The sequence below is a fragment of the Euleptes europaea genome, chromosome 6, assembly GCF_029931775.1.
Source record: "Euleptes europaea isolate rEulEur1 chromosome 6, rEulEur1.hap1, whole genome shotgun sequence".
In the NCBI taxonomy this organism is placed as follows: Eukaryota; Metazoa; Chordata; class Lepidosauria; order Squamata; family Sphaerodactylidae; genus Euleptes; species Euleptes europaea.
The window spans coordinates 51332811-51356657 of record NC_079317.1 but is presented as its reverse complement, the minus strand read 5'-3'; the positions used below and the strand labels follow the sequence as shown (position 1 = coordinate 51356657).

General features: G+C 46.4%; 1 protein-coding gene across 1 annotated transcript; it reads right to left on the bottom strand.

Annotated features, from left to right (window-relative positions):
* Positions 1–21366: 21366 nt before the first annotated feature.
* LOC130479482 (transmembrane protein 151B-like) lies at positions 21367–22905 on the bottom strand. The gene has a single exon (XM_056851882.1). It carries the CDS (start codon positions 22903–22905, stop codon positions 21367–21369), a length of 1539 nt encoding a protein of 512 aa, XP_056707860.1.
* Between the last annotated feature and the right edge of the window lie 942 nt (positions 22906–23847).

The window sequence follows — 23847 nt, the reverse complement described above, 5'->3', positions numbered from 1 at the left end:
TTTTAAAAATCTAAGACTAGACCAGGTGTCTCCAAATGCCTAAAGGATAGCCAGAACAGCATTAATATTTAAGAAGAAGCCATCAAGTACCCATTTGCAGGGGTGGCAGAGTACTACTATTCTGTGATCTTTTCTGTTTTTATGGAAACTGGCTGAGAGTAAAAACTGAAGATGTTAAACAACTACTTGATCTTGGGTTTCTCACAGGGTAAAAAGATTGAGAACCATTGCTCTAAACGATACTGATGATGTTTAGTATGGAACTGATAGGTGTAGCTTGACTGATTTGTAGTAGTAATTGTTATTAGAGCTTCAGATAAGAAAGCTTTGCATGGAGCAAAATAATAACAGAATGCCATTTTAAATGTATTGCATTGCAATGATTGTTTTTGAATGTATAGGCATAAATGTGAGGCAGCTAAATGATACCCATCCCCTCAAGCAATTTGCATTTGTCATGCTTTGAAATGCCTTTTAAAATCAGGCAAGTATTATTATATTCTCCCTGCAAAGGAGAAAACTGAGGCATGATTAGAATTGATTTATTGTTCTCCTGTATTTGCTAAGCCTGCTCTGCAGTCGTACTATTACTCATACTCCTTTAGGAATCCCTACAGCATTGGAAAAATGGCAAGCTGTCTTCATGACTAGAATAAAAATGTTTCTCTTCTACTCCTGTTCTTTCAGTAAAGAGTTTCAGAAGAGAGATTACAAACCACATGTAGGTGAGAAACGGAGAAGTCTTGGTTCTCTTGGGGCATGACATTCTTCAAAGGTCTTTTACGAAGGCAGTGTTATCAGTTGCTCATAGGCTATTAAGCCATATACATGCATTTGCTAAAAACCTAGACTGCTCTGTGTGCTAATGAGTTAAGTGATTTCAGTCTGAGTCTTGTATGTACCAGAGTGCTGTTCTTTGTGTTCATTATGCATTTCTGCAGATTCCACAAGATCTCATAAGACTATTGGCATTCAGAAATAAATGTTGGGGATGGAGAGACTGTCCAGCAAATTTCCTGATTTCTGCTGTTTCCCAGTCCTTTCTTATAGTAGACTATGAATGTGAGGAAGAAGATTGGTGTACATTTCTGGTACAGACGTTTGTTTTCAGGCAGGGGTGAACTGGGAAGTCAGAATGGCCCTAGAGCAAGCCCAACTGATGGACCCATGCAGTGATACAATCTAGCAGTCAGGGGCCGGCCTGGCCAACAGGGCCAGCAATGGGTATTGACTTTAGGGTTGCCAGGTCCCTGTTCACCACCAGTGGGAAGTTTTTGGGGCGGGGAGGGACTTCAGTGCTATAGAGTCCAATTGTCAAAGCGGCCATTTTCTCCAGGTGAACTGATCTGTATCAATAGCAGGAGATCTCCAGCTAGTACCTGAAGGATAAGCCAAAAAAGACACCTCTGTGTATAAATGTAGTTACTCCAAATCTAATACAGATCAACCATACAAATTATAGCTAAACAACAGACTGTATTATACAATAACATTGACAAGCTCATACAAAAAGTACTATTTTTTAAGCATAAAGTCACAAAATCCCGATATTCCAAGGTTTCCAAAATTCACTATCCTAAAGACAGACAAAAAGTCCAATAGATACCAATTCTACATTTTCTTCTTCTTTCAGGTGTGGTTTCCAGGTAAGTATTACTCAGTCCCAAAGCAGGGGATCAAAAGTGAAGAGGAAGATGGCCGTTGCAGTTCTTCATCAGTTCCACTTCACCAACCTTATATATCCCGTCTCTTATTTCATATTAAAGAATCCATATCCAAGAATCCTTCATAAGGTTCCTTCCCAGAATACCAACAATTTTATTTTTTAATGGTATCCTGAGAAGGAACCTGTTGGAAGACTGCTAAGAAGACAAAAGGAAGTGCCCAGAGGTCAACAAACAACGCCAGGATGTATCTCTTCATATAAAGGCTGTGTTTGCATTAATAGATTTGAATTTAAAATTCTTGCTAGCTCTCAGTTGAGGCTTGCTTTACTCTTTAGGAGTTCAAGTAGGTTCTCACCATTTTTGAAGCAGTGCCTATACTGCCTGCAAGTTTTACCGATACCATGGACTGTCAAAAAGACAAATAAGTGGGTTCTATTGGATATATGATTAATATAGCAGAGTTTGCCCAGTCATAGAAGTGTGATATTGAGTGCAGTAAAATAAATCTCCCAAGAAGTATATTACAAGAGTAAAACTTGTAAATCTTGTATATTAACTGAGGACAGCTCTGCTTAGGACTGGACTGTTACAGTGCAATCCTAAACAGAGTTATATCCTAAATCTGATGACTCCACTCACCTTAGAATAGTGTAAATCCATTCAGGAATTCACAGTAGAAACTGCAAATCTAAATTTCCAAAACAAAATCAGTCAAATTTCAGAAACAATATTTGAAAATGTTTTAAAAGATCAATTGTCACTTTGACTGTGTGAAATTTCATTTCAGTTGTACAATAATCCCTTCTCTAGATCAGCCTAACCTGGACCAATGTTTAATCAGTACAGTGATTCTCAACATAACTGAAAGGAGAAATAAGTGAGAATAGTAATCAGCAGAGCTAGGAAATAGTTTATGATAAGGCAAACCTTTAGTATTATATATTGAAAACTTTTCTATCCCACCTTTCGCCCACCAGGACCCAAAGCACCAAAAGCAGTCTCATTATGGGGACACTCTTTGAAGCAATTGTTGTTCATCAGTACATACCAGCTGTGTTTGCAATTTCAGATTTGTACAACCTGGTGCACATTGAGTCTTCTAGAGTGCAGATGTTGGGATCTGATCCTTCTGCCCTGTACTGGGAACCTGGCTTTCAGCTTTTCTGAAATATGAATTAGACATAGTATCAGCACAGCCTGGAACTCTGAAGAGTGATGTTGGCATGATGTTATTGTGTGACACTGGAACTGTTTGTCCCAGGGGCAGTCCTAGCCAATGGGCAACAAGGACACCTGCCCTGAATCTCACAGTTAGGGGCCCAACTGCCCGTGGCACTGCCTCTCTGACAGAGAGGGAAAAAGAAGAAGAGGAGCAGGCTACTACTCCTCACCCTGGCCTGGGCTCAGGCTACCAGCTTGTGGTAGCTCTTCCCAAATAGCACATGGCTAGGGCCACCACTTGCTTGACCCTGGCAGGGGGATGGCCCCAGTTGGGAATGGCAATGATTCTGGGGTCCCATCTTGGACATTTGCCCTGGGCCTCAGAATGACTAGGAATGACCCTGGTCTGTCCTACTAATTCTCCTGCTCCAGCTGAAGTGTCCTTTGAAAAAGGGATGTGGACAGCCAATGGCAATCAAGCACTTTCACTTGTATGTTCTCATGCAACCGCTTCAAAAAGAAAACCTGTGAATGCCACCCACAGTGACTTCCTAAGTGGAGCTGTGAAGGGGGCTACTCTGCTTAGGAAGGCACTGCCAGTGTCTTGGCTTTTGTCAACAGGCACACCTCCATGGCTTTTAATAGAATATGAGTTCTCTTGAGACCTTCCAGTTCTCAGAGCTGAGAAAACTGTTTTACATCAGTAAAGGTAAGGAAAATGGAATGTAACAAAATGCACAGATGGCCCTGAATTCTAGACTCCTGTGGCAAAACTACAGTAAAAAGGTAAAGGTCCCCTGTGCAAGCACCAGGTCGTTCCTGACCCATGGCGCGATGTCACATCCCAACGTTTACTAGGCAGACTTTGTTTATGGGGTGGTTTGCCAGTGCCTTCCCCAGTCATCTTCCCTTTACCCCCAGCGAGCTGGGTACTAATTTTACCGATCTCGGAAGGATGGAAGGCTGAGTCAACCTTGAGCCAGCTACCTGAAACCAACTTCCGTAGGGATCAAACTCAGGTCGTGAGCAGAGCTTGGGACTGCAGTACTGCAGCTTACCACTCTGCACCATGGGGCTCTTTTACAAAGCTACAGTAGAGAACTATTTTACCATTCAGAAAATAATTTCTGAATTTGGATTGCCCTTGAGTTTAAGGAATAATAACATAAGAAAGGCCATGCTGGATCAGACCAAGGCCCATCAACTCCAGCAGTATGTTCACACAGTGGCCAACCAGGTGCCTCTAGGAAGCCCACAAACAAGACGACTGCAGCAGCATTATCCTGCCTGTGGATAAAGCACCTAATATAATAGGCATACTCCTCTGATTCTGGAGAGAATACGTATGCATCACGACTAGTATCCAATTTTACTAATAGCCATGAATAGCCCTCTCCTCCATGAACATGTCCACTCCCCTTTTAAAGCCTTCCAAGTTGGCAGCCATACCACATCCTGGGGCAGGGAGTCCCACAATTTAACTTTGCGCTGTGTGAAGAAATACTTCCTTTTAACTGTTTTGAATCTCTCACCCTCTAGCTTTAGCAGATGAATCTTGTCTGCATGTTCCTTATTCTTTCTCATTGAAGTAGAAACATGCAGCTGGTAGCATGATTATTCCAAATCTATCACAGGTGATCACCCAATGTGGATTTAGATCAGACATGCAGTCATAAAATCCTGTCTTCTTTATTGACTTGAATAATTTCCCCTTCCTCTTTCTCTTTTTGAACAGTGTGACATTGCATGTGCTACTGGATTAAATGTATGTCCTTTTCCCAATACATAGCTCTGTAGTAAAATCAAAGGTGGCATTTGTAAAAATGAATTTAAATGTTGACATTTTGATTAGAATGTAACATTTTATTCACTGATTTGTAACATTTACATCCTCAGAGCCCTGGACCGTGTGATTTCACAGATGCAGCAATGCCATGTCTTCAGGCCCTAACAAATGAGAAAGAAAAGATCAGAGACAATGTTCGTGTTGTTATTGTCACTTTTTAAAATACAGCTGTACACTTTTCCTTGAGTTCATCTGTTGTGGTGAACTCAGGTTGCCCCACAGAAAAAGAGGGTGGTATAATTCTCAATGTCCTTATGATCCTTTCTACAGACTAGTTACCCTGCAGTATTTGGTCTGCAACTTGCTTACTTCCCCTTTGAAGGCAATGGAGCTAAACAGATCAGACACTTTAATTTAGTTACAGATTGGACAGTTACAGCCCATTTCTAAAGGGGAGGTAGATCCTCAGAGGCTCTATGGCCGCTGTGGAGGAAAAAAGGGTTTTAAAAAATAAAGATACAGAAAAATTGGGGAAAGGCCCCATTAAAACAGCGAGGCTGCACCACCGAAAAAGGTGGCACAGCCCTGCTGCTGCTCAAGGGGGCGTTCCCAGGCCAAAAGGGCTGTGGAAGTTGCCTAAAGGCAGCTCCACCCCTGGGAATGCCTCCCCCGATGCCGGCACAGCCATTTTCTTCCGGGATTTAGTTCCCAGAGTGGCTGCGTTGTTGAGGGGGGGCGCTGGTGGAGCTCCATGGCTCCTGGACGCTGGCGTGTTTGCCCCCACGCTGGCATGGGTGCCCCTTTATCCCACGATAAAGTGGCACCTACGCTGGCGCAGGGTCATGCCAGGCCTCAGGATTGTAGACATAGTCATTGCTGGCAAATAGCTACCAGCTTTTGCTCAATAATAATCTTTGCGTGTTTGTTTCAGACATTTGAAAATGCTAATTAGCAAACAAACAAACAGGAAAACAATGCTCCTTGCCATTTCCCCCCAGACAGCTTAGTTTAGCATGGTCAAGTGCTGGTGAAACCCTATAATAACTTTTCTGTTACAGGTATAAAAGAAAGGCTTTGTGATGCTCTCTCAAGATGAAATGCCTGTAATCATTATTATTATCTGAATGTATGCTTTTGTGTTCAGATTGCATAATTGCTCTTATGGAAAGGCTAGGCCTGAAGTATAAGAGCAGTTTGAAATACTATGCATTCATGTGCACACACACATGAGGGCTTTGGGGAGGTGGCAACCAGAAGTCAGGAGTCAGTAAATCAGGCTGTCGGTGCCTGATACAACCTTCCACCAAGACACGGCCCAGAATTACCTACGGCCTAAGGAATGTTCCCTGCCCCAGATCATGTAACCAGTTAAGGTGCCGCCTCAACCCCCACTGATAGGCCTATGCTAATCCAAAGGTGTTCATTATTGGATCTTTGTATGTCTATGCTCTGTATTACATGTATTGTAACACCCCTGACCAGAAGTTATAAATGTTGTAATCTTTTGTTCTGGTGTGTGAATTTACCTGCTTGTTTGTGGTAAACACACCCGACTGCATTTATTTTGGCCTTAATAAACAGATCGTTTAATCTTCCAACCTCTGGCTGTATTGCTGACCATTGGCTTCTAAGCAATACAGCAGCATTTCAAAGAAAGCTTACCTGTTCTGCATCAAACGTAGCTCCTTATATACTTCTTCACTCTATAAGTAGTTAACTTGCTGAATTCAATGCAGTGGGATGTAGTATGGCCAATTGTTTTGCTGGCTTTAAGAGGGGGTTAGACAAATTCATAGAGGATAGGTCCGTCAATTGCTGTTCACCATCAGGCTAAATGGAACCTCCATGTTCAGAGGAATTAACTCTGGGAGTTAACTCTGAGACCTGGGAGCTGCTTTAGCCTCCCTGCCCTGCTTGTAGGCCTTTGTCAGGAATCTGATTGACTTTGTGTGAAACAGGATACAGGACTGAATGGACCACTGGACTGATCCAGCATGGTTCTTCTTATGTTCCTATGCTGAGTCCTCCAAAGACTACTACCCAATTGTCACTGTTATATCCACTTCACCTTATATTGTACGGTAGCTTAAGTCTTTCCTGTATCAGCTTGTTTCCTGAGATCCTAGGAACAGCTGACGCCATTCGCAGAAAATCCCAGAATCCCTGTTTAGCATGCCACTTAGAGCTTGATGTTGGGGTGGGGGAGGGAAGTCAGCGACTCTTTGAAGAGTCAGTGCTTGTAGTGTGGAGGCAGATAGGTTTTTTGTTGGCTTTCCCTTTAATGTTCCTTGAGAGACCGGAACAGAAACAGACCTGAAAGATGGAAGACATGGAGAGGCTCTCGCTCTTCCCTTCTTTCCTCTGTCTGGATTTGAAGAGGATGGTGGTTTGCCTTGGATGCCTCTTCATGCAATGCTGTGAGGGTGGTGAAGGATACTTAGTGGGGATTGGGGTTAGTGTGGCTTTATCAATTGTTGTGAGTGGCGCTGTTTGAGAGGAAGGGCTGAATCCTGTCTACGTTTTCCAGTCCACTTCGTCAGTAGGCCTTTTATTGAGTTAGATACTAGCAGGGTGCTTACTTATTTTTAAAAATCGTTTTACACTGTAAAACCCATGTTTACATGAACAGAACACAGTGTGGTATATAATAACACAAAGAACAGTAACAGTAAAAGAACAGCAGAGTAAACATATTTGACATTTAAAACGCAGTTATAAAACTTCTCAGCTGAAACACAACAAAACATAATTACAGAAAGCCCATCTTAACAAAAGAAAACATGAAAACGTGAAGACCAAAAGCTTGACCTTAAAACGATACAGTGAAGCAGACTGTTCTGTCTCCTGTGGAAGGGAATTCCAAAAGATAGGTGGTGGCACCACAGAGAAAGATGATTTTTGCTGCTCATCAATTGGACCTGCTTGCAATGTTTTTGTCAACTCAACTATTCCAGCATGGTGTAGTGGTTAGGAGTGGTGGACTCTAATCTGGTTTCCCCACTCCTACACATGAAGCCAGCTAGGTGACCTTGGCCTAGTCACAGTTCTCTCTGAACTCTGTCAGCCTTACCTACCTCACAAGGTGTCTGTTGTGGGGAGAGGAAGGGAAGGAGCTTGTAAGCTGGTTTAATTCTCCTTAAAAGGTAGAGAAAGTTGGCACATGAAAACCAACTCTTCTTCTTCTTCTTCCTCCTCCTCCTCCTCCTCCTCCTCCTTTAACCTGGACCAGTGTTTTAGAGTGATCTACTCCACTCCAGGACTTGATGTGGGCAGTAACAGGAAGAAAGGAAGTTGTTGTTACTGCAGCTCCAAACAGAGAAAGAACCTGAGTTATTAAAACTGCGCTCCTGTTTAAAATTACGCTGCCTCCTTATTCTGATGCATTAAGGGCACAAACAATGCTATAGACAAAAAACCCTCATCAGGATCTCATGAAATGAGCGATATATCTGGAAAGACACATATGGAGAAAGGCTTCTATAGGGCTTTAATATCATAAGCCAACTCTTGTGATGAGCCAGGAAACATACTGACAGCCAATGCAAATTATCTAGGATGGGTGTATTATGGATTTTGTGACCAGCCCTGCCAACAGGTGGGCAGATGCATGTTGCTCAAGATGAACCTTCTGAACTATCTTCAAGGACAGGACTGCAAAAAACACATTATCACAATTCGGTCTCTGAACTAGGTCCCTGTCATACAAGAAGAGGTGCTAGAGCATCAAAGTATCAGATCCCATTGATAAAAGGCACACTAGACACCTGAGCATCCAGGAACAGGGCTGGATCCAGGAATACTCTCAGACTGCACACCTGAGCCTTGAGGGAGAATGTGATCCCGTCCACAACAAGAGCTCTCCTAGAGCAAACGGGCTGCCAGCCATCAATAATGCTGTTTTTGTCAGGATTAAATTTGTGTTTGCCTTCACTCTCTCAGATGTGCTGCTGTCTGTGAGATAGCAGGACAGAAAATTACTGGGACAAAAAAGGCCTATAATGAGAAAGCCTTTTCTGTTAAGAACTTGCACATGATGCCTTTTTTATTAAGTGATAGGGATCTCAAGGCTACATTGTCAGTGGCAAAATTTATTTCAGTCCTGATATCCCTCAAACATTAGATTTATGCTGCTCAAGGTAAAGAACTTGCTGGGTTAGTGCATTCATTTGTCAAACATTTGGGTGATTCTGTAGTCATGGGTGAAAGGCCTAAGCTCTTCCAATTTCCTTTTCCTCGGAGTGAATGCTTGTTTTGGCCAGAGAAGAGGTTTGTCATTTTGCACTGGTATGTTGAAGGAGTGTCCAAGCTGGTAACATTCAAGCCAAGCGGGGACAGAAATCCAGGATGTGACTGCCGGGTGTTTTTTATTTGCTGGTTATGAGAGTGCTCATTCACATCCAGTGTTCATTCACATCCAGGCCAGGGAGACTTTCCAGTACTAAGAAGAGTTCTGAATGGTAGATAGATAGATCTGATCTCTGTCGTGTATCTTAGATAAGCTTTGATATATTCATTAGAAAGCATGTTCAAACACAAAAGATTATGGAACATCTGCAGGATTGCAGAAGACCAAAATGAAGAGGAGGAAGACCGGAATGTTCTGAAGTGCTTGCGGTGCAATCCTAAACAGAGTTAAACCTGACTAAATCCACTGAAGCGTAAGTCTGCTTAGGACTGCACTGTTAGCGTGCAAACATGATGAGCATTGTGATTTCAACTTGGGTGGTGGAGATTTTGCCCTGCTTATTCTAATAATGGAATTCCTCCAGCTTGTGTACATCCAACAGCAAAATCACACAACTGCCACTATGACTAGGAACCTAGTTGCACCATACCTGCCTCCTGACGCACCTATGTGATGTATTCTTCCTTGCATGGAAGTAGGGTTGCCAACCTCCAGGTACTAGATGGAGATCTCCTGCTGTTACAACTGCTCTCCAGCTGATAGAGATCAGTTCACCTAGAGAAAATGGCCGCTTTGGCAATTGGACTCTATGGCATTGAAGTCCCTCCCCTCCCCAAATCCCACCCTCCTTGGGCTCCACCCCAAAAACCTCCCACCAATGGCAAAGAGGGACCTGGCAACCCTACATGGAAGTGTGCTACTCTCTAATTGTGCTCCAGTCTTGGACATACTGCATTTCATTTTGTCAATAAAAACACAGTGGAAAGCATCGTACACAGTGCAAAAACATGATGAGTGTGCATGTGAGGTCCCTTGGCATTTTAAAAAAAACTTCTTATCATGCCAGATGTTAAGTATCTCTGATGTAGCTGTGACTTGCGTGCAGTCTATCTCCCCTCCCCATTTATGCTCACATGATCTTTTTTGAAACAGACGTCTATAACCTCTTTCCTCTTCTCTCCCTGCTTCTCTTATTTCCCATGGAGTAATGACATTGTAGAAAAAATTCCATTTAAATGCATCAAGCACATGTGTCCTTGAAGTTGTTTTCTCTCTGGGCTCCCTCAGGCATTGTCACTGTACAACTTGTGGGTAAGAGATTATGTTGTAAAATTGTCCTTGACTATACCATTGCAGATGGAGGAAATGGTGTAATTGAATGCATCCCCACATAAAGGTTCCTTTAAATAGAAATGTAGCATGTCAGTGAGAAAGGTTCTCAGGCTAACCATTATTTATTTATTTATTTATTTAAAATATTTATACCCTTCTTTTCTCCCGAGCGACAGGCCTCAAAGCAGCTTACATCATTCAAACCAGCTAAAATCTCAGTTCACAGAAAGTTGGGACACATACAAAGAAGACAGCAAGACATTTCCAATCATACTAACTGGCTTCACTCAAAAGAGAACAAACCCAAGTTGGAAAAGCTCTTCTCCCTGACAGGCTACCTTTCCATGGGTGGTGATAATTTTTTCACCCAGACATGCAACTCTCCTCCCCACCTGCAATCTAAAGTAGTACAAGTCAGGAACAGTTTTAATGTACAAATTGCAAATTACGTTCAACAGCATTTAGTGGCAGGAATCAACTGAGCAATCTTTTGTGAGCTGTGTTGATTATCTGTAGCATTATCCACCCCTAGAGTTGCCAACCTCCAGGTACTAGCTGGAGATCTCCTGCTATTACAACTGATCTCCAGCCGATAGAGTTCAGTTCACCTGGAGAAAATGGCTGCTTTGGCAATTGGACTCTATGGCATTGAAGTCCCTCCCCTCCCCAAACCCCATCCTCCTCAGGCTCCACCCCAAAAACCTCCCGCTGGTGGCGAAGAAGGACCTGGCAACCCTATCCAGCCCACAAGTGGCATGTTTTCTTACCCTGCCAGTTATATTAGGCTTGCCTTAGAATGCAGAAGCCATTTCTGAACTCCTCAAGAGAGCTCTTAATAACTAACTCCTCTGCAATTAGGGTTGCCAACTGCCAGGTAGTAGCAGGAGATCTCCTGCTAATTCAACTGATCTCCAGCCGATAGAGATCAGATCACCTGGAGAAAAATGGCTGCTTTGGCAATTGAACTCTATGGCGTTGAAGTCCCTCCCCTCCCCAAACCCTGCCCTCCTCAGAATCCGCCCCCAAAATTTCCCACCAGTTGAGAAGAGGGACCTGGCAACCCTATCTGCAATGGATGAAATGAGAAAATATTTCACTCGCAGGAAGTGGAAGAAGTGCTTTTTATTAATCTGTGGCAGCAGGTTAGGTTGTGACCAGTCCCTTAACACTGTGTATTTCTTCCTCCCTGTATGGGGAAATGCTCCCTCTAGTCACTCATAAGAGGCCACACAGGGTTGCAGCAGATCACTTGTTCTGAGAAGCCATGATTCACATAGGATACTGTCTATGGATGTGCAACAAAGGAAACCTATGTTTCCTTCATAACACCAAGGCAGGATACGTATGTGATTTGTAGGGAAGAACTGGTGGCTGGGGGAAAGGTATGTTTACATTGTTAAGTCCGCGTGGGAAGGATTCACGAGACGGAGTTCAACAACACAGCTTTATTTGATTTCAGCACAGAACTAACTTACACACTGAACGTGCCCTGCTTATATGCCCCCCTGGCCACCTGCGGGCACTCCAGCCCTGATCCGTGATAGGGGGGAATACCCTCTCGGTGACCAATGGGACATGCTGGCTTAGGGCCAATAGGATCCGTTTGCTTAGCCAATAGGGCGAGCAGGGTTTAGGATCCTTCGTGCGGAACTCAAGCTCCTAAACCTCCCCTTGCTTACTACCCTACTAAATACACACACAACACCCCTCCCCCCTAAGTCCGAGTGATCCTAGCGGTGCACTAGGAGCACACAAAGTCTTGGAGGTAGCTTGGCTGTGAGCGGTTCCGCTGGGAACGGCGCAGCGCCGGGACGGGGGCCATTGGATGGTCCGTTGGCACCGGATCAATCTCACCCTCGGTTGCTGGGTCATCGGTGTTATCTGTCGCAGGCAACGGCAACGGTGGCTCCGGGTGCTCCGGCTGTTCCGGCTCTCTGGTGACGGGGGTCGGCAGCGGCGCTGGAACCATGGCTGCTTCTGGCAAGTCGGCGGGGCGTCGTCATAGCTGATCAATGTAGCGCTGCAGAACGAGCCCCTCCGGGGTGGCTACCCAATAGGATACCGGGCCGGTGGTGTCCTGGACCATGGCTGGGATCCAGGCGGGGCCTGCTCCATAGTTCCAGGTGAACACGGGGTCGTCCTGCTCAATGACCCTCGGTGTGGCAGTCGAGTCCTTGTGGCCCGGGTACTCAGGCGCCAGGTCAGGGTGCAGCCGGTCGAGCAGTGTTTTTGGCCGCCGACCCATGAGGAGTTCCTCGGGGCTCTTGCCGGTTGCGGAGTTGGGTGCAGTGTGCTGAGATAAGAGGAAGTCCACCAGCCCCCTGTCCCAGTCACTGTGGTCGATGCGCCGTAACGCATCCTTTGTCGTTCGGACCATCCGTTCCGCCTGCCCGTTGGTGGCAGGGTGGAACAGGGCCGAGGTGGCATGGCGGATCAAGTTCTTGGCCATGAAGTCTTTAAATTCGGAGGGCATAAATTGGGCCCCGTTGTCGGAGACCACAGTGTCGAGCAAGCCATGGGTTGCGAAGACCTTGTGCAGCTCACGGATGACCACACTTGAGGTCATGGAACCCACGTCGACCACCTCCAGCCACTTGGAGAAGGAGTCCACGATAATCAAGAATGTCTTACCCTGGAATGGCCCCTCAAAGTCTATGTGGATGTGGGACCAGGGTGTGTGGGTAGACTCCCAGTACTGGGTCGGGGCCCGTGGCATCTCCAGGCGTGACTCCTGGCAGGGTTGGCAACGGCACACCCACTCCTCGACATCAGCGTCGATGCCCAGCCACCACACATAGCTTCTTGCCAGGGCCTTCATGCGCACGACCCCTGGGTGGCTAACGTGTAGAGCCTCCAGAACTTTCGTGCGTAGTTTGGCCAGAATCACGACGTGGCTCCCCCACAGCAGGCACCCCCACAGCAGGCACCCCTTGTTCAGGGATAGTTCGGTCTGGCAGGAGGCGAATGGTTTGAATTCCCCGGCCGGCCGGGTCGCCGGCCACCCCTTCCCCACGCAGCTAAGGACCCGGGCGAGGGAGCGATCCTTCGCAGTGTGCGCGGCAATGTCCGATGCGTGGAGGGGAGGCTCGGGCAGCCACTCTAGGAGCATCACCTCGCAGGTGGGATGAAGGTCGGGATCGGAGGCTTCCAGTGGAGGGAGCGATCCTTCGCAGTGTGCGCGGCAATGTCCGATGTGTGGAGGGGAGGCTCAGGCAGCGACTCTAGGAGCATCACCTCGCAGGTGGGATGAGGGTCGGGATCGGAGGCCTCCAGCGGTAGGCAGCTGAGGGCGTCGGCGTTGCCGATGGACTTCCCGGACCAATGGACGAGCCGGAACTCGTAGGCATTCATGAAAATCGACCAGCAGAGCATACGGGGCGACAGGATCTGCGGCATTTGGCGATCCGGAATGAACAACCCCAAGAGCAGCTTGTGGTCCGTCACAATGGTGAACTGCCGCCCGTAGATGAAGTTGTGGAACTTCTTAACGCTGGCCACGACGGCGAGGGCCTCCCGGTCGATTTGCACGTAGTTCCGCTCAGCCGGGTGAGGGTCCTGGAATAGAAGGTGATTGGGGCCTCCCGGCTGTCCGACAACCGGTGCTGCAGGACCGCGCCGACGCCGTAGGGTGAGTAGTCGCAGGTCAGCACCACCGGCAGTCTCTCGTCAAAGTGGACGAGCAGACTGGATGAGGAGAGGAGGCCCTTCGCGGCCTCGAGGGCCCGCTGCTGCGGCCTGCCCCACACCCACTGGGTCGATTTGTCCAGGAGGCGGTGGAGGGGTTCGGCAACCGACGCCTTATTGGGCAGGAAGGCGTGGTAGAAATTTAAAAGTCCCAAGAACGCCTGAAGCTCCTGTTTGCACTTGGGCGGGGGGCGGGGCTGCGGCGGTGGTCGCCCCTGGCTGCAGTCTCGGCTGCGGTGGCCTCCTCAACGGCGGTGGCCAGATTCACTTCCTTCATGGCCATGATGCGGCAGCGGACCTTCTTGTCGCAGAGGCCGAAGGTGAGGCGGTCCCGCAGGGTCCTATCGAGGTCCTTGAATGCGCAGAACCTTGCGATCTGGCGCAGCGCCGCGAGGTACTTGGCGACGGACTCTCTGGGATCCTGGTCACGCAAGTGGAATTCCAGGCTTTGGGCCATCTGAGTGGGCTGTGGAGCGAAGTGTTTGCCCAGAGTCTTCATGATGTCGTCGAAGGATGAGGCACTCAGCTTCGATGGGGCCAGCAGGGTCTTGGCCAGCTGGAACGTTCGGGGACCGCAAACACTGAGGAAGGCGTCGCGCTTCTTCTCAGCGTCCGTCACGGAGTTGGCGGACAGGAAGAAAGTAATGCGGTCGGCATAACTCTCCCACTCGCAGGGGCGGGAGATGTCGAAGGCTTCTACGGAGCTGATGGTGGCCATCGTGCAGCGTGTGTCGTCTCTCCCGAGAATCCAGTGAATCAGCAATCGGGCCTGCTGCCTAGACACAGCAAGGTCGCGGAGCGAGGCGGAAGCTGCGGGTCAGCCAGCGTGTGATTCAGCGTTGCGGACCGGGCTGCCTACCGGTCACTGTGAACGGCAGAACGAGAGTGAGTCAGCAGGTCAGTCGGGCCGCTCCCCAGTCTTCGTCGCCACTGTTAAGTCCACGTGGGAAGGATTCACGAGATCAGAGATGGAGTTCAACAACACAGCTTTATTTGATTTCAGCACAGAACTAACTTACACACTGAATGTGCCCTGCTTATGTGCCCCCCTGGCCGCCTGCGGCCACTCCCCCTGATCCGTGATAGGGGGGAATACCCTCTCGGTGACCAATGGGACATGCTGGCTTAGGGCCAATAGGATCCGTTTGCTTAGCCAATAGGGCGAGCAGGGTTTAGGATCCTTTGTGCAGAACTCAAGCTCCTAAACCTCCCCTTGCTTATTACCCTACTAAATACATACACAACATACATCTTCATCCACTTGCTGATTCTGCCCTGCAAAATCCATCTGTCCCTTTTGAAGTTCTCCAGTTGTGCTCTGAGATGAGAAGAAGCCTTGAGGAGTGCTTTGTTATCCAAAACAAAAACCTCCTGCTTAAGTATTATATCTGGCACATAGAAGCTATATTTTATTCTTACCTCCAGGGAAGACAATCTGGGGAACTCGTTTGCAGGAGAAAGTCTGCAAGTTCCCGCCCCCCTACCTTTGGGTAATCTGGTATTAGTACAAAGCTTGAACCGGGAAATTCATGGTCAAAGTCTGAGGTTTAGCCTGGGCCTGTATGACCACAAGTCTGGGGAACTTCCTTGTCTAACATTGCACTCACACAGCATCTTGTTTAAACTGAGCATGCACTTGAGCTAACATTAAGTGCAATGGCTGCCAAATGATGCATCTCTGGCATGCTATTTCTGCCCCCATAAGACACTGAATGTGTGCAACATTGCACAAATAAATTCTTATTGCTCTTCACTGCCGGATAGGACCTTGGAGTAGGCTTGCCAGCTCTGAGTTGGGAAAGACCTGGAGATTTTAAGGGTGGAGCCTAAGGAGTGCAGGGTTTGGTGAGGGGAGGGACTTCAATGGGGTATAACGACATAGAGTCCACCTTCCAAAAGCAGCCATTTTCTCCAGGTGAACTGATCTCTGTCGCCTGGAGATGAGTTGTAATAGTGGGAGATCTCCAGCCACCACCTGGAGGTTAGAGCCCATTTTGGGAACAGGGATGTGGAACATCTGCGCATGAAATTGGCAGACAATAAGGAGCCTCTGATCACCCAGGTGTGGTATAAATACGAGGAGCCTGCCATCATACCTTCGTCTTGTCAACAAGAGCAGGATCGGCAATATGATGTAGTGGAGTCTTCATCATTTGGCTGCTTCCTCCTCATTCCGTTTTCAGCATCTCCTCATCCTGCAATCCTAAATTTGAGCTCAGCTGCCCACGGCTCTGGGAGTGATGTGCTTTGCACCCAAAATTCTGTTCTCAAGTCCTATACTTAAATCCTTCAAATTAACTTGGGAAGGATTAAACTGAAGATAGCAGCCAAGATGTGAAATTTGAAGATTAATGCTGCTGTCCCAAGATCCAGCCCTAAAAAATTCCCAAATTGTAATAAGGAATGGAAAGAAAGACGTGAATGGAGCCGTGCTCTAGGAATGCAACTTCCCTGCCCCCTCCTCTCAATGCAGCCTTCTATACCCAGAAACACAGGACTCCCAGAAACACAAGGGCGCAAGAGGGGGATGGGTTCCAAAACCACCCTGTCACCACCATGTCTGCCCACAATGATGGGGTCTGCTGTGGCAAGAGGCAACCCCAGGCAGCATCCCTGGTAGGGCTGCCAACCTTCAGGTACTAGCTGGAGATGAACTGCTATTACAACTGATCTCCAACCGATAGAGATCAGCTCACTTGGAGAAAATAGCCGCTTTGGCAATTGGACTCTATGGCATTGAAGTCCCTCCCCTCCCCAAACCCTGCCCTCCTCAGGCTCCTCCCCTCAAACCTGCCACTGGTTGGGAAGAGGGACCTCACCTGGCAACCCTAGTGAGGATGGCTTCCCTGAGGTAGTTTTCTCATGGTGCGGGGGGGTGGGGGTGGGCAGGCAGTGGCTTCCTTGCAGCAAAGTCATTTGCCTAGGATGCCAAAAATCCTTGGGCTGGCCCTTCTGTGAGGGAGACATAGGAGTAGCAGGATGGAGGAATCAGCAAAATCTCCCCCCCCCTCTGTTCAGTTGGAGGGGCAGCAGTTGTGCCTTAGGATCCAAGCCATAGACACTAAATCATGTCCCCATACCATTCCTTCTCCATGCATTTGCATTGACCAACAGACATATGTGATGAAACAAGGCAGGCCAAGGTCCTGTAAGAACATCTATCAGGGTAAAAGCATTGAGATGTTTTTCAACATATATAATTAGCACTAGGAGGCAGACACGTCTATAAAATTTATATATCCATAAAGATTAAGACACTTTCTTTTTTCAATGACTCTTCCGTCCAGGTGGTCGAATCTGCACAGTATAAAGTAGCATCTGCATCTCCTGTGATGAAATAAGCACATGATTGCAAAACAAGGTAATTATTCCAAAAGAGAATTATATTTCATGTGATGCAACAGTCGGTGCCATAAGAAACAATGATATATGTGCACAGATAGGCATATATAATCATCTGCATGTACAAAACAAACACTGCCAATTTCAACATACTACTAAAAAGAAAAGCAAGACTGGGAGTGACGGCTTGTTCTCAGACCCTCCTTAGATGTTGCTCGGTCATGTTAGTTGCTTTGTCACAGTGTTGTTTCTAACAGACAAGGAACTACATTTGGCCAGCTGCTGCAACCCAGGCATCATGATCATTGCATTTGTGACCCAGATACAAATTGCTTCTTTGGGGTTCTTCGGAGTGTGAAGACTGCTGATAGGAAGGGATTTTTTCGTCTTGAAGCGGTCTGTAAACCTGAGAAGATTTTAAAAAAAGAAACAGAGGCTTGACTCCAGCCTCGCTCCCCTTGCACGGCATATGAGCGGGGAGTGCGTGGGCAGGCTACAAGTACATAGCTTAACCATACCAGATTAACCTTCTGTGGACAAGGGAGAAGCCAAGCAGTACTCCAGGGGCCCAAACCAATACTGGATTCTCCATCAGCTCCTGACTGACACTACAGAATGCTCAGCATAAAATGACTCTTAAGGCCCGGTTATAGAAACAGAATGACTGGGGAGGTGGGCACCAGCACTGCAGTTAGCACAGCCAGCCACAGTAGTGCTACGAACTGTAACAGTCAACAAAGCTAAAGAGATGGAGAAAAACATGCAGAAACAGTACTGGGGACTATGTTTTCTCTTTTTACTGTCAGTATTTATGGTTCTGATTCTTCACTGGCTGCTCAGGATCTTGTAGATACGAGCCACTGTATGAGTACAGCACATTACAAGTGAGATCCAGTGGACAGAGCATTGGGCACTGACCTGAATTCAAATCCCTTCTTAGCCACAGTTTCATTGTGTGATCTTGGAAAAGTTACTAGCTAAAGAGTCATCGAGAGTCAGTCATCAAGGGGTGATGCAGGCATGTGAGAAGCAGTCTTCAATCTCAGTTTCCCATATGTAAAACATTAGCAACAACAAAAAACGTTCATGAGTGATCCATATGCATCTATTGCTGGGCTGTGGTAAGGAACAACATGATAAAATCTGTAAGGCATTTAGCCCACCAGAAGAATTTATATATATAAATTCCAAGCTCTGGCACAACGGTACAGCCTCCACTTTTGCATTGGTACCCTATTCAGTGTGTAGGAAGAAGAGCCACTTTTGCTGGGCTTCACAAGAGCAACAATGCAACAAAGGGTGGATCAATGTTTCCTCCTTTGCATGGCACCCTCTGTCTCCAGTACAGGGATAGAAGCACAGCATTGCAAATTGCCGCTTGTTGTATTGCAGTGAAAGCCAAGCTGCGAGACCCAGTTACTTGGAGCAAACTCACACAGAAGCAGACACACAAACACACACAGTGAATGTTAAAGCTGAATTGAATGGAAGTTATTTTTAAGTCAGTTCTAGCTGACTGTATGCTGAAAAATGAGGAAGGACACTTGAACTTGGTGTGAAATGTTATGTGATGATCTTGGGAAGATGCAAAGGAACTTGAATTCAAATCCCTCAAAGTGAATAGATAATGGAAGAATGAGTAGAAGAAAAAGGTAAAAGCAAAGAAGAGGTTTAACATTTTATAAATGTACAAGCAAGGAAACAATGGGACGTGATTCTGGGAAGGGCAGGAGGGTCTGTTTTGACTGGGCTGGAGGTAAATGTCAGATTGGCGGGTGTGGTGCTGACATTTAGAGCAGACCCACCTGATCTCTCGGAGCCATATTCTTCGATCTATATCTCCACCCGCAGAGAAGTGGAAAAGTAAGCATTTTTCTCCTGGACCCCTTCAGAAAACAAAGGCACGCCAGAGATCATGATCATCCTTCTCTTCGTAGCACCAAAAGGACATCACAAATTTCCCCATGTTTGGGAACATCACTAATGCTCTTCTATTATGTGGCAAGGGAATTAGTTCCCATATTTTTACGTTGCAGGGGGGGTTTCACTGTCCCAGCACATGAAGCAGGTTAAACTGTGCACTACAGATTCTTAAATAGCAGCCCTATAAGAGGAGTTTGGTTGTGGTATTTAGTATAATGCCAAAGTCCTGCCTTGACTATATATGTTAATATGGAGTTGTAATTGAAGTGACTGTTTCTACTGGAGCGCTGAGGGGGGGGATTTCACTTGTCTGCTTTCAAACAGAAATTTTGCAGGATGCACGTCCCACGCACAGACCCTAATGAATAATTGTTGACAAATTATTAGTCATTGTTGTGGCATTGTATCATGCCATGGTCAAGAAAGGTGGGGTGCCTAATTCATTATGTTTCCAGAGTGTCTTATGTACTTAGCTTAACATGTTTACATGACTGCAAAAAATCAAGGAAAAGATCAGAATAGATGCATAGGAAGAAGTGGTTTTTTTTAAATGAGTGGGTGATAGGAAAGGAAGCATAGCTCAACGTACAGCTTTTGTCTGCAGAAGGTCCCAGATTCAATCCCTGACATCTCCAATTAAAGAGAAAATTGAAAGAACTGCTGCCAGGCAATGCTAAGCAAGCTGGGCATCAGCATAAGGCAGGCTTATTTGAGATTGTACTGTAACTCTACCCACCATCCAATTTTCAGAGATTGTACTTCCCTCCCCTCCAGGGGGCCCTTCTTGCCCCATCTTGACAGGTAGGGAAAAGCTTCCCTGTTTTATTGGGGGAGTGGGCAGAAGGAAGCACCTGGGAAAGCAAAGTCAAGAAAGCAGGGAGAATGGGGGAGCAGACACTGAAGCTGGCATTTGGCAACCCATGAAAGTGGGCAGTGGAGCTGAGGAGGCACAAATAATACATAAAGTAACAAATAAAAATGCCACTGGGCAGGCACGCAGTGAATGGGGCTCAGACCCCCTTTGCCCACTCTGTGACATTGGCGCATGAGGTTTTCTTCTGTTCCTCTAAGGGTGTCACTAGTCATCACACGTGGCTCCATCTAGTTCCATGATCTTAATTAAGAGTTTCTCTCAGTGTTTTTTTTAATGGAAGTCTCTGGTTCCTGGTTGTTGTTGTGTGTTTTTTTTAAATGAATGGAAGTCCCTGGTTCACTGGAGCCTCTCTGTGTGTTCTGTTCACATACATTTCTGAGAGAAAATTATAGATGCTACTGGTATGTGTGTTGGAGGGATTGTAGCATTTGCCTCTATTCACTTTCCAGGGGGTGCAAAAAAAACATTTGTCTAACCGTCCCCTCCCCACACTGCAGGGCTGCTTATTGCTGGAGGTCAGAGCTATAGTAATTATCTCCCCTCCTTCCCCCAAAAAAGTCTGCAGCTCCGCCTATATACAAGGGTATGCAAGGGAAATGTCTGTCCCTACGCTTAGATAATGCTGCACAAGACAAGAATAGCCTGAGCTAGCAGGAGATATTAGGTACATAGGATCAAAGCCCTCCCCCAGCTAGTAAAGTGTTTGTGGGTGGGCATTTTGGAAAGACAAACCTATCAGTGCAATCCTCCTTGATGGAAAGATGCTGACTGGTAAATATACCTGTCTGACTGGTAAATATACTGACTGGTAAATATACCTGTCTGTTACATATCTGCTGAAATTTTCCCCATCTTCCTTTTACCTCTTTGAACTTGAAGCCAGGTAGTTGGTTGCCAAAATATTCAAATATTACTGGTGTGTTACTTTTTTCAATTCAGATTAATTAGAATACAATAACTATGGTAATTAATAGAATCTTTGGATCAGATGTCAATCAGTTAAGGTCCAAATATGCATTCCTACTACACAAGAGCTCAAATGCTGCAGGGGACAGAGTATTAGGACTTTGACAAGGGAGATCTAGGTTCAGATCCCTCCTCTGCCATGAATCTCACTGAATGGCTCTGGGAACAACTCTCAACCTAACCCTAACCATGGTGACTGTGGCTGTGATGGGACAGCCCTACCTAGGCTGTCTTCTGAAGGGAGAACAAGATACCATGGAATACATCAATACACTTAACAAGTGGCCATCAGACTTCTTGTAGCTAGCCATTTGAGTGGGCTTCTTATTTCAGGAAATGGACAACTGGGACTTTAACCAGAGGGCAGTTGTCCTGTATGGCTGTCCTGGTATTGCTCTCATTGGTCAACAGGATTCAGGCAGTGAGTGAATGACAGGAAGCACTTTCACAGTTGAGTCTCCAGGCAGGATGCCCGGCGGAGGTAGAACTGCCTTCCTTCCTGCCTTTCAGGCCTTTGCACAATTAGCACCGGGAAGAAACGCGCGTCGTGGTAAGTGGGTGGGTTTTCATTGATGGCCAGCTGGCTCGAGTGGGAGCAGCACTGGTCATCCTGGCAGCCGCGGTCGGCGATGCTGCTGCTGTGACTTCTCCCGAGGGCTGTCCTGTGAGAGCCGTGAATTCGGCACAAGGAGAAGCGGCTGGTGTTGAGAGAGAGCTGCGAGTTCCCGCTGCAGCTGTGAAAGGCGTGGCGAGAGAAGATGGAGGAGGTGCTGGAGGCGTGATGGCAGTGCTCGCAGCCGTGAGTGACCTCGCTGTATCTGCACACGGAGTAGCTGTTGCAAGTGGGAGGATTTGCCAAGTCCAAGAGCATGGCCTCTGAGTAGCTGGGGATCAGCTGCCGGTTCGTGCAGATGTGCCACTCGAGTTCAGTGCTGTCCTGAGTGCTGACCCTGGGTATCCGATATCTGTACAAGGGCTCCTCTGCCACGGCTGGCACTCTGTACTCTACCCCAAGAAGCTTCTCCACATGGTAGTGCACATATGCAGTCCGATACTCTATGAAAACTCTCAGTGGCCAGGAAAGCATCATCAGAGCGGCCACCCAGAAAGCATAGTGGGACACATACCACGGGAGGTGTTCTGGGTCCCCGTAGGCCATCATGATCTCTTTGAAGTCAATATTTTTGAGCTGCATGCCTTCTCTGACCTCCATGTAGTCATCCAGCCCTTCAATCTCTGTGAAGAAATGAGCCCGCTGTGTTAGATATGAGTTCTCAGACTCTGTGTTGGCAAAGCTGAAACACTTGGTGAATTTTAGTTTTGTGGCCGAATACCACTCCAAGCCCATGAGTTCTTTAGAGATGTCCTTGAATCCACAATGGGAATAATCAAACTCTGCTTCAGCCACATGGGTGTTGACCCTCTCATGGTAGACCTGGGTGGTTGTATAAGCATCGCCATTGCGGTATCGAGTCACCTGTCTGGTTCGTCGGACAAAGTGATAACTGATGGCCTTCCACCAGATGCACGGCGTGGCCTGCTTCATTCGGCCAATTCGGTCATAGACACTTTCCACATCAGCCTTGTACTGGAGCTCAGTTTTGGCCCGGCAATGCCAACATTCGACCAGATAAACTGCATATAGCATGGTGAGAAATGCCAAGGGGATATAGACGTAGCCATCAGAGCAAGGGCTATCGTGGTAGATCATGGACTTGCCTTTAAAAGAGCTATCGAAACTAAGCTTGGTGACTTGCGTGAGCTGGCACCAAGCTACAGCCCCCAGGCAGCTGTACATGAGCACGGAGAGGAGGAGACATTTCCAGTGGGACTCTCTGCACATGGAGGCACTCAAAGACTGCTTGACAGGCTGTTGCTGAGAATCAGAGAGCACAAAAAGGAAGGGGGCGGGAGAGAACAAGGAGAGAGAAAGAGAATTTCTTATGAGATCATTTAAATTATTACGTGCAGTATTATACCACATATTGATGGTTGGATATAGTTTGGTACTGAAGAGACCTAGGCCTTCATTTGCAGTTCTGAGCGATCCCATCAAGAGTGAATTGCTCAACCCCAAATCAGACTACCCTTAAACTGAGACTGCAGAACTGCTCCTGACACTAGTCTTATAGCAAAAGCTACGAGTTGCCCACAAGTTTTCTGGGAGTCCTACCACCTGGACATGCAATTTGCCTAAGCAATAAAAAAGCTCAATATTCCATCAGCCTTACCATGGAACTCATTTCATTCTTAACTGGGTGATATATGAATGCTAATGGTTCCAGCTGGCTGGACCAATAAAGGGTTAGATTTTTTTGATCCTTTGACCCAGTTTCTGACACTAGGTTACTGCGTTCTATTATTTCTTTGGATTTTTAATTAGTAAGCTGTTTTTTAATCATTGTCCCATTCAGCCCAGTTTCTTCTGGATCGATTATTATTATTACTAGTAAAATGTACTAAAACTCTCCTACCTATCACCAGAAAGTGCAGCAGGGGAGAAAGTCTGCATAATAGTTGCAACATATTGTCATTAATTAGCAACAAATACATTGACTGCTCCCAGATCTTATGAAAGACTTTCCAAGGCAAATCATTGGAAAGTTCATTAATATGTTAAATATGTTAAAAGCAAACTGATCACTCTCACTCATCATTTGTTATTAAACGTAGTGTGAAACCTTTTTATGCACTACTTTGCTTCAGAATGATTATTTACATTGTTATTGTGATCTTTATCCAATTGCTCCAGAAACTGTAGATTTAGAACTGGAATTTCAGGTACCTCTGGCATTCACATGCTGCCAAGTTGGCAACTGAACAGAAAATGTTGTGAATATGGTCTGATGTATTAAAACAAAACAAAAAAACCTCTTGCCCAACTAAGTTGTTATTCTCTACAGGAAACACCTGTAAAGGCTTAGGG

Excerpts from the sequence above, each read along its gene's own strand:
- LOC130479482 (XM_056851882.1), bottom strand. The coding sequence starts at position 22,905 with ATGTGGTATAATACTGCACGTAATAATTTAAATGATCTCATAAGAAAT.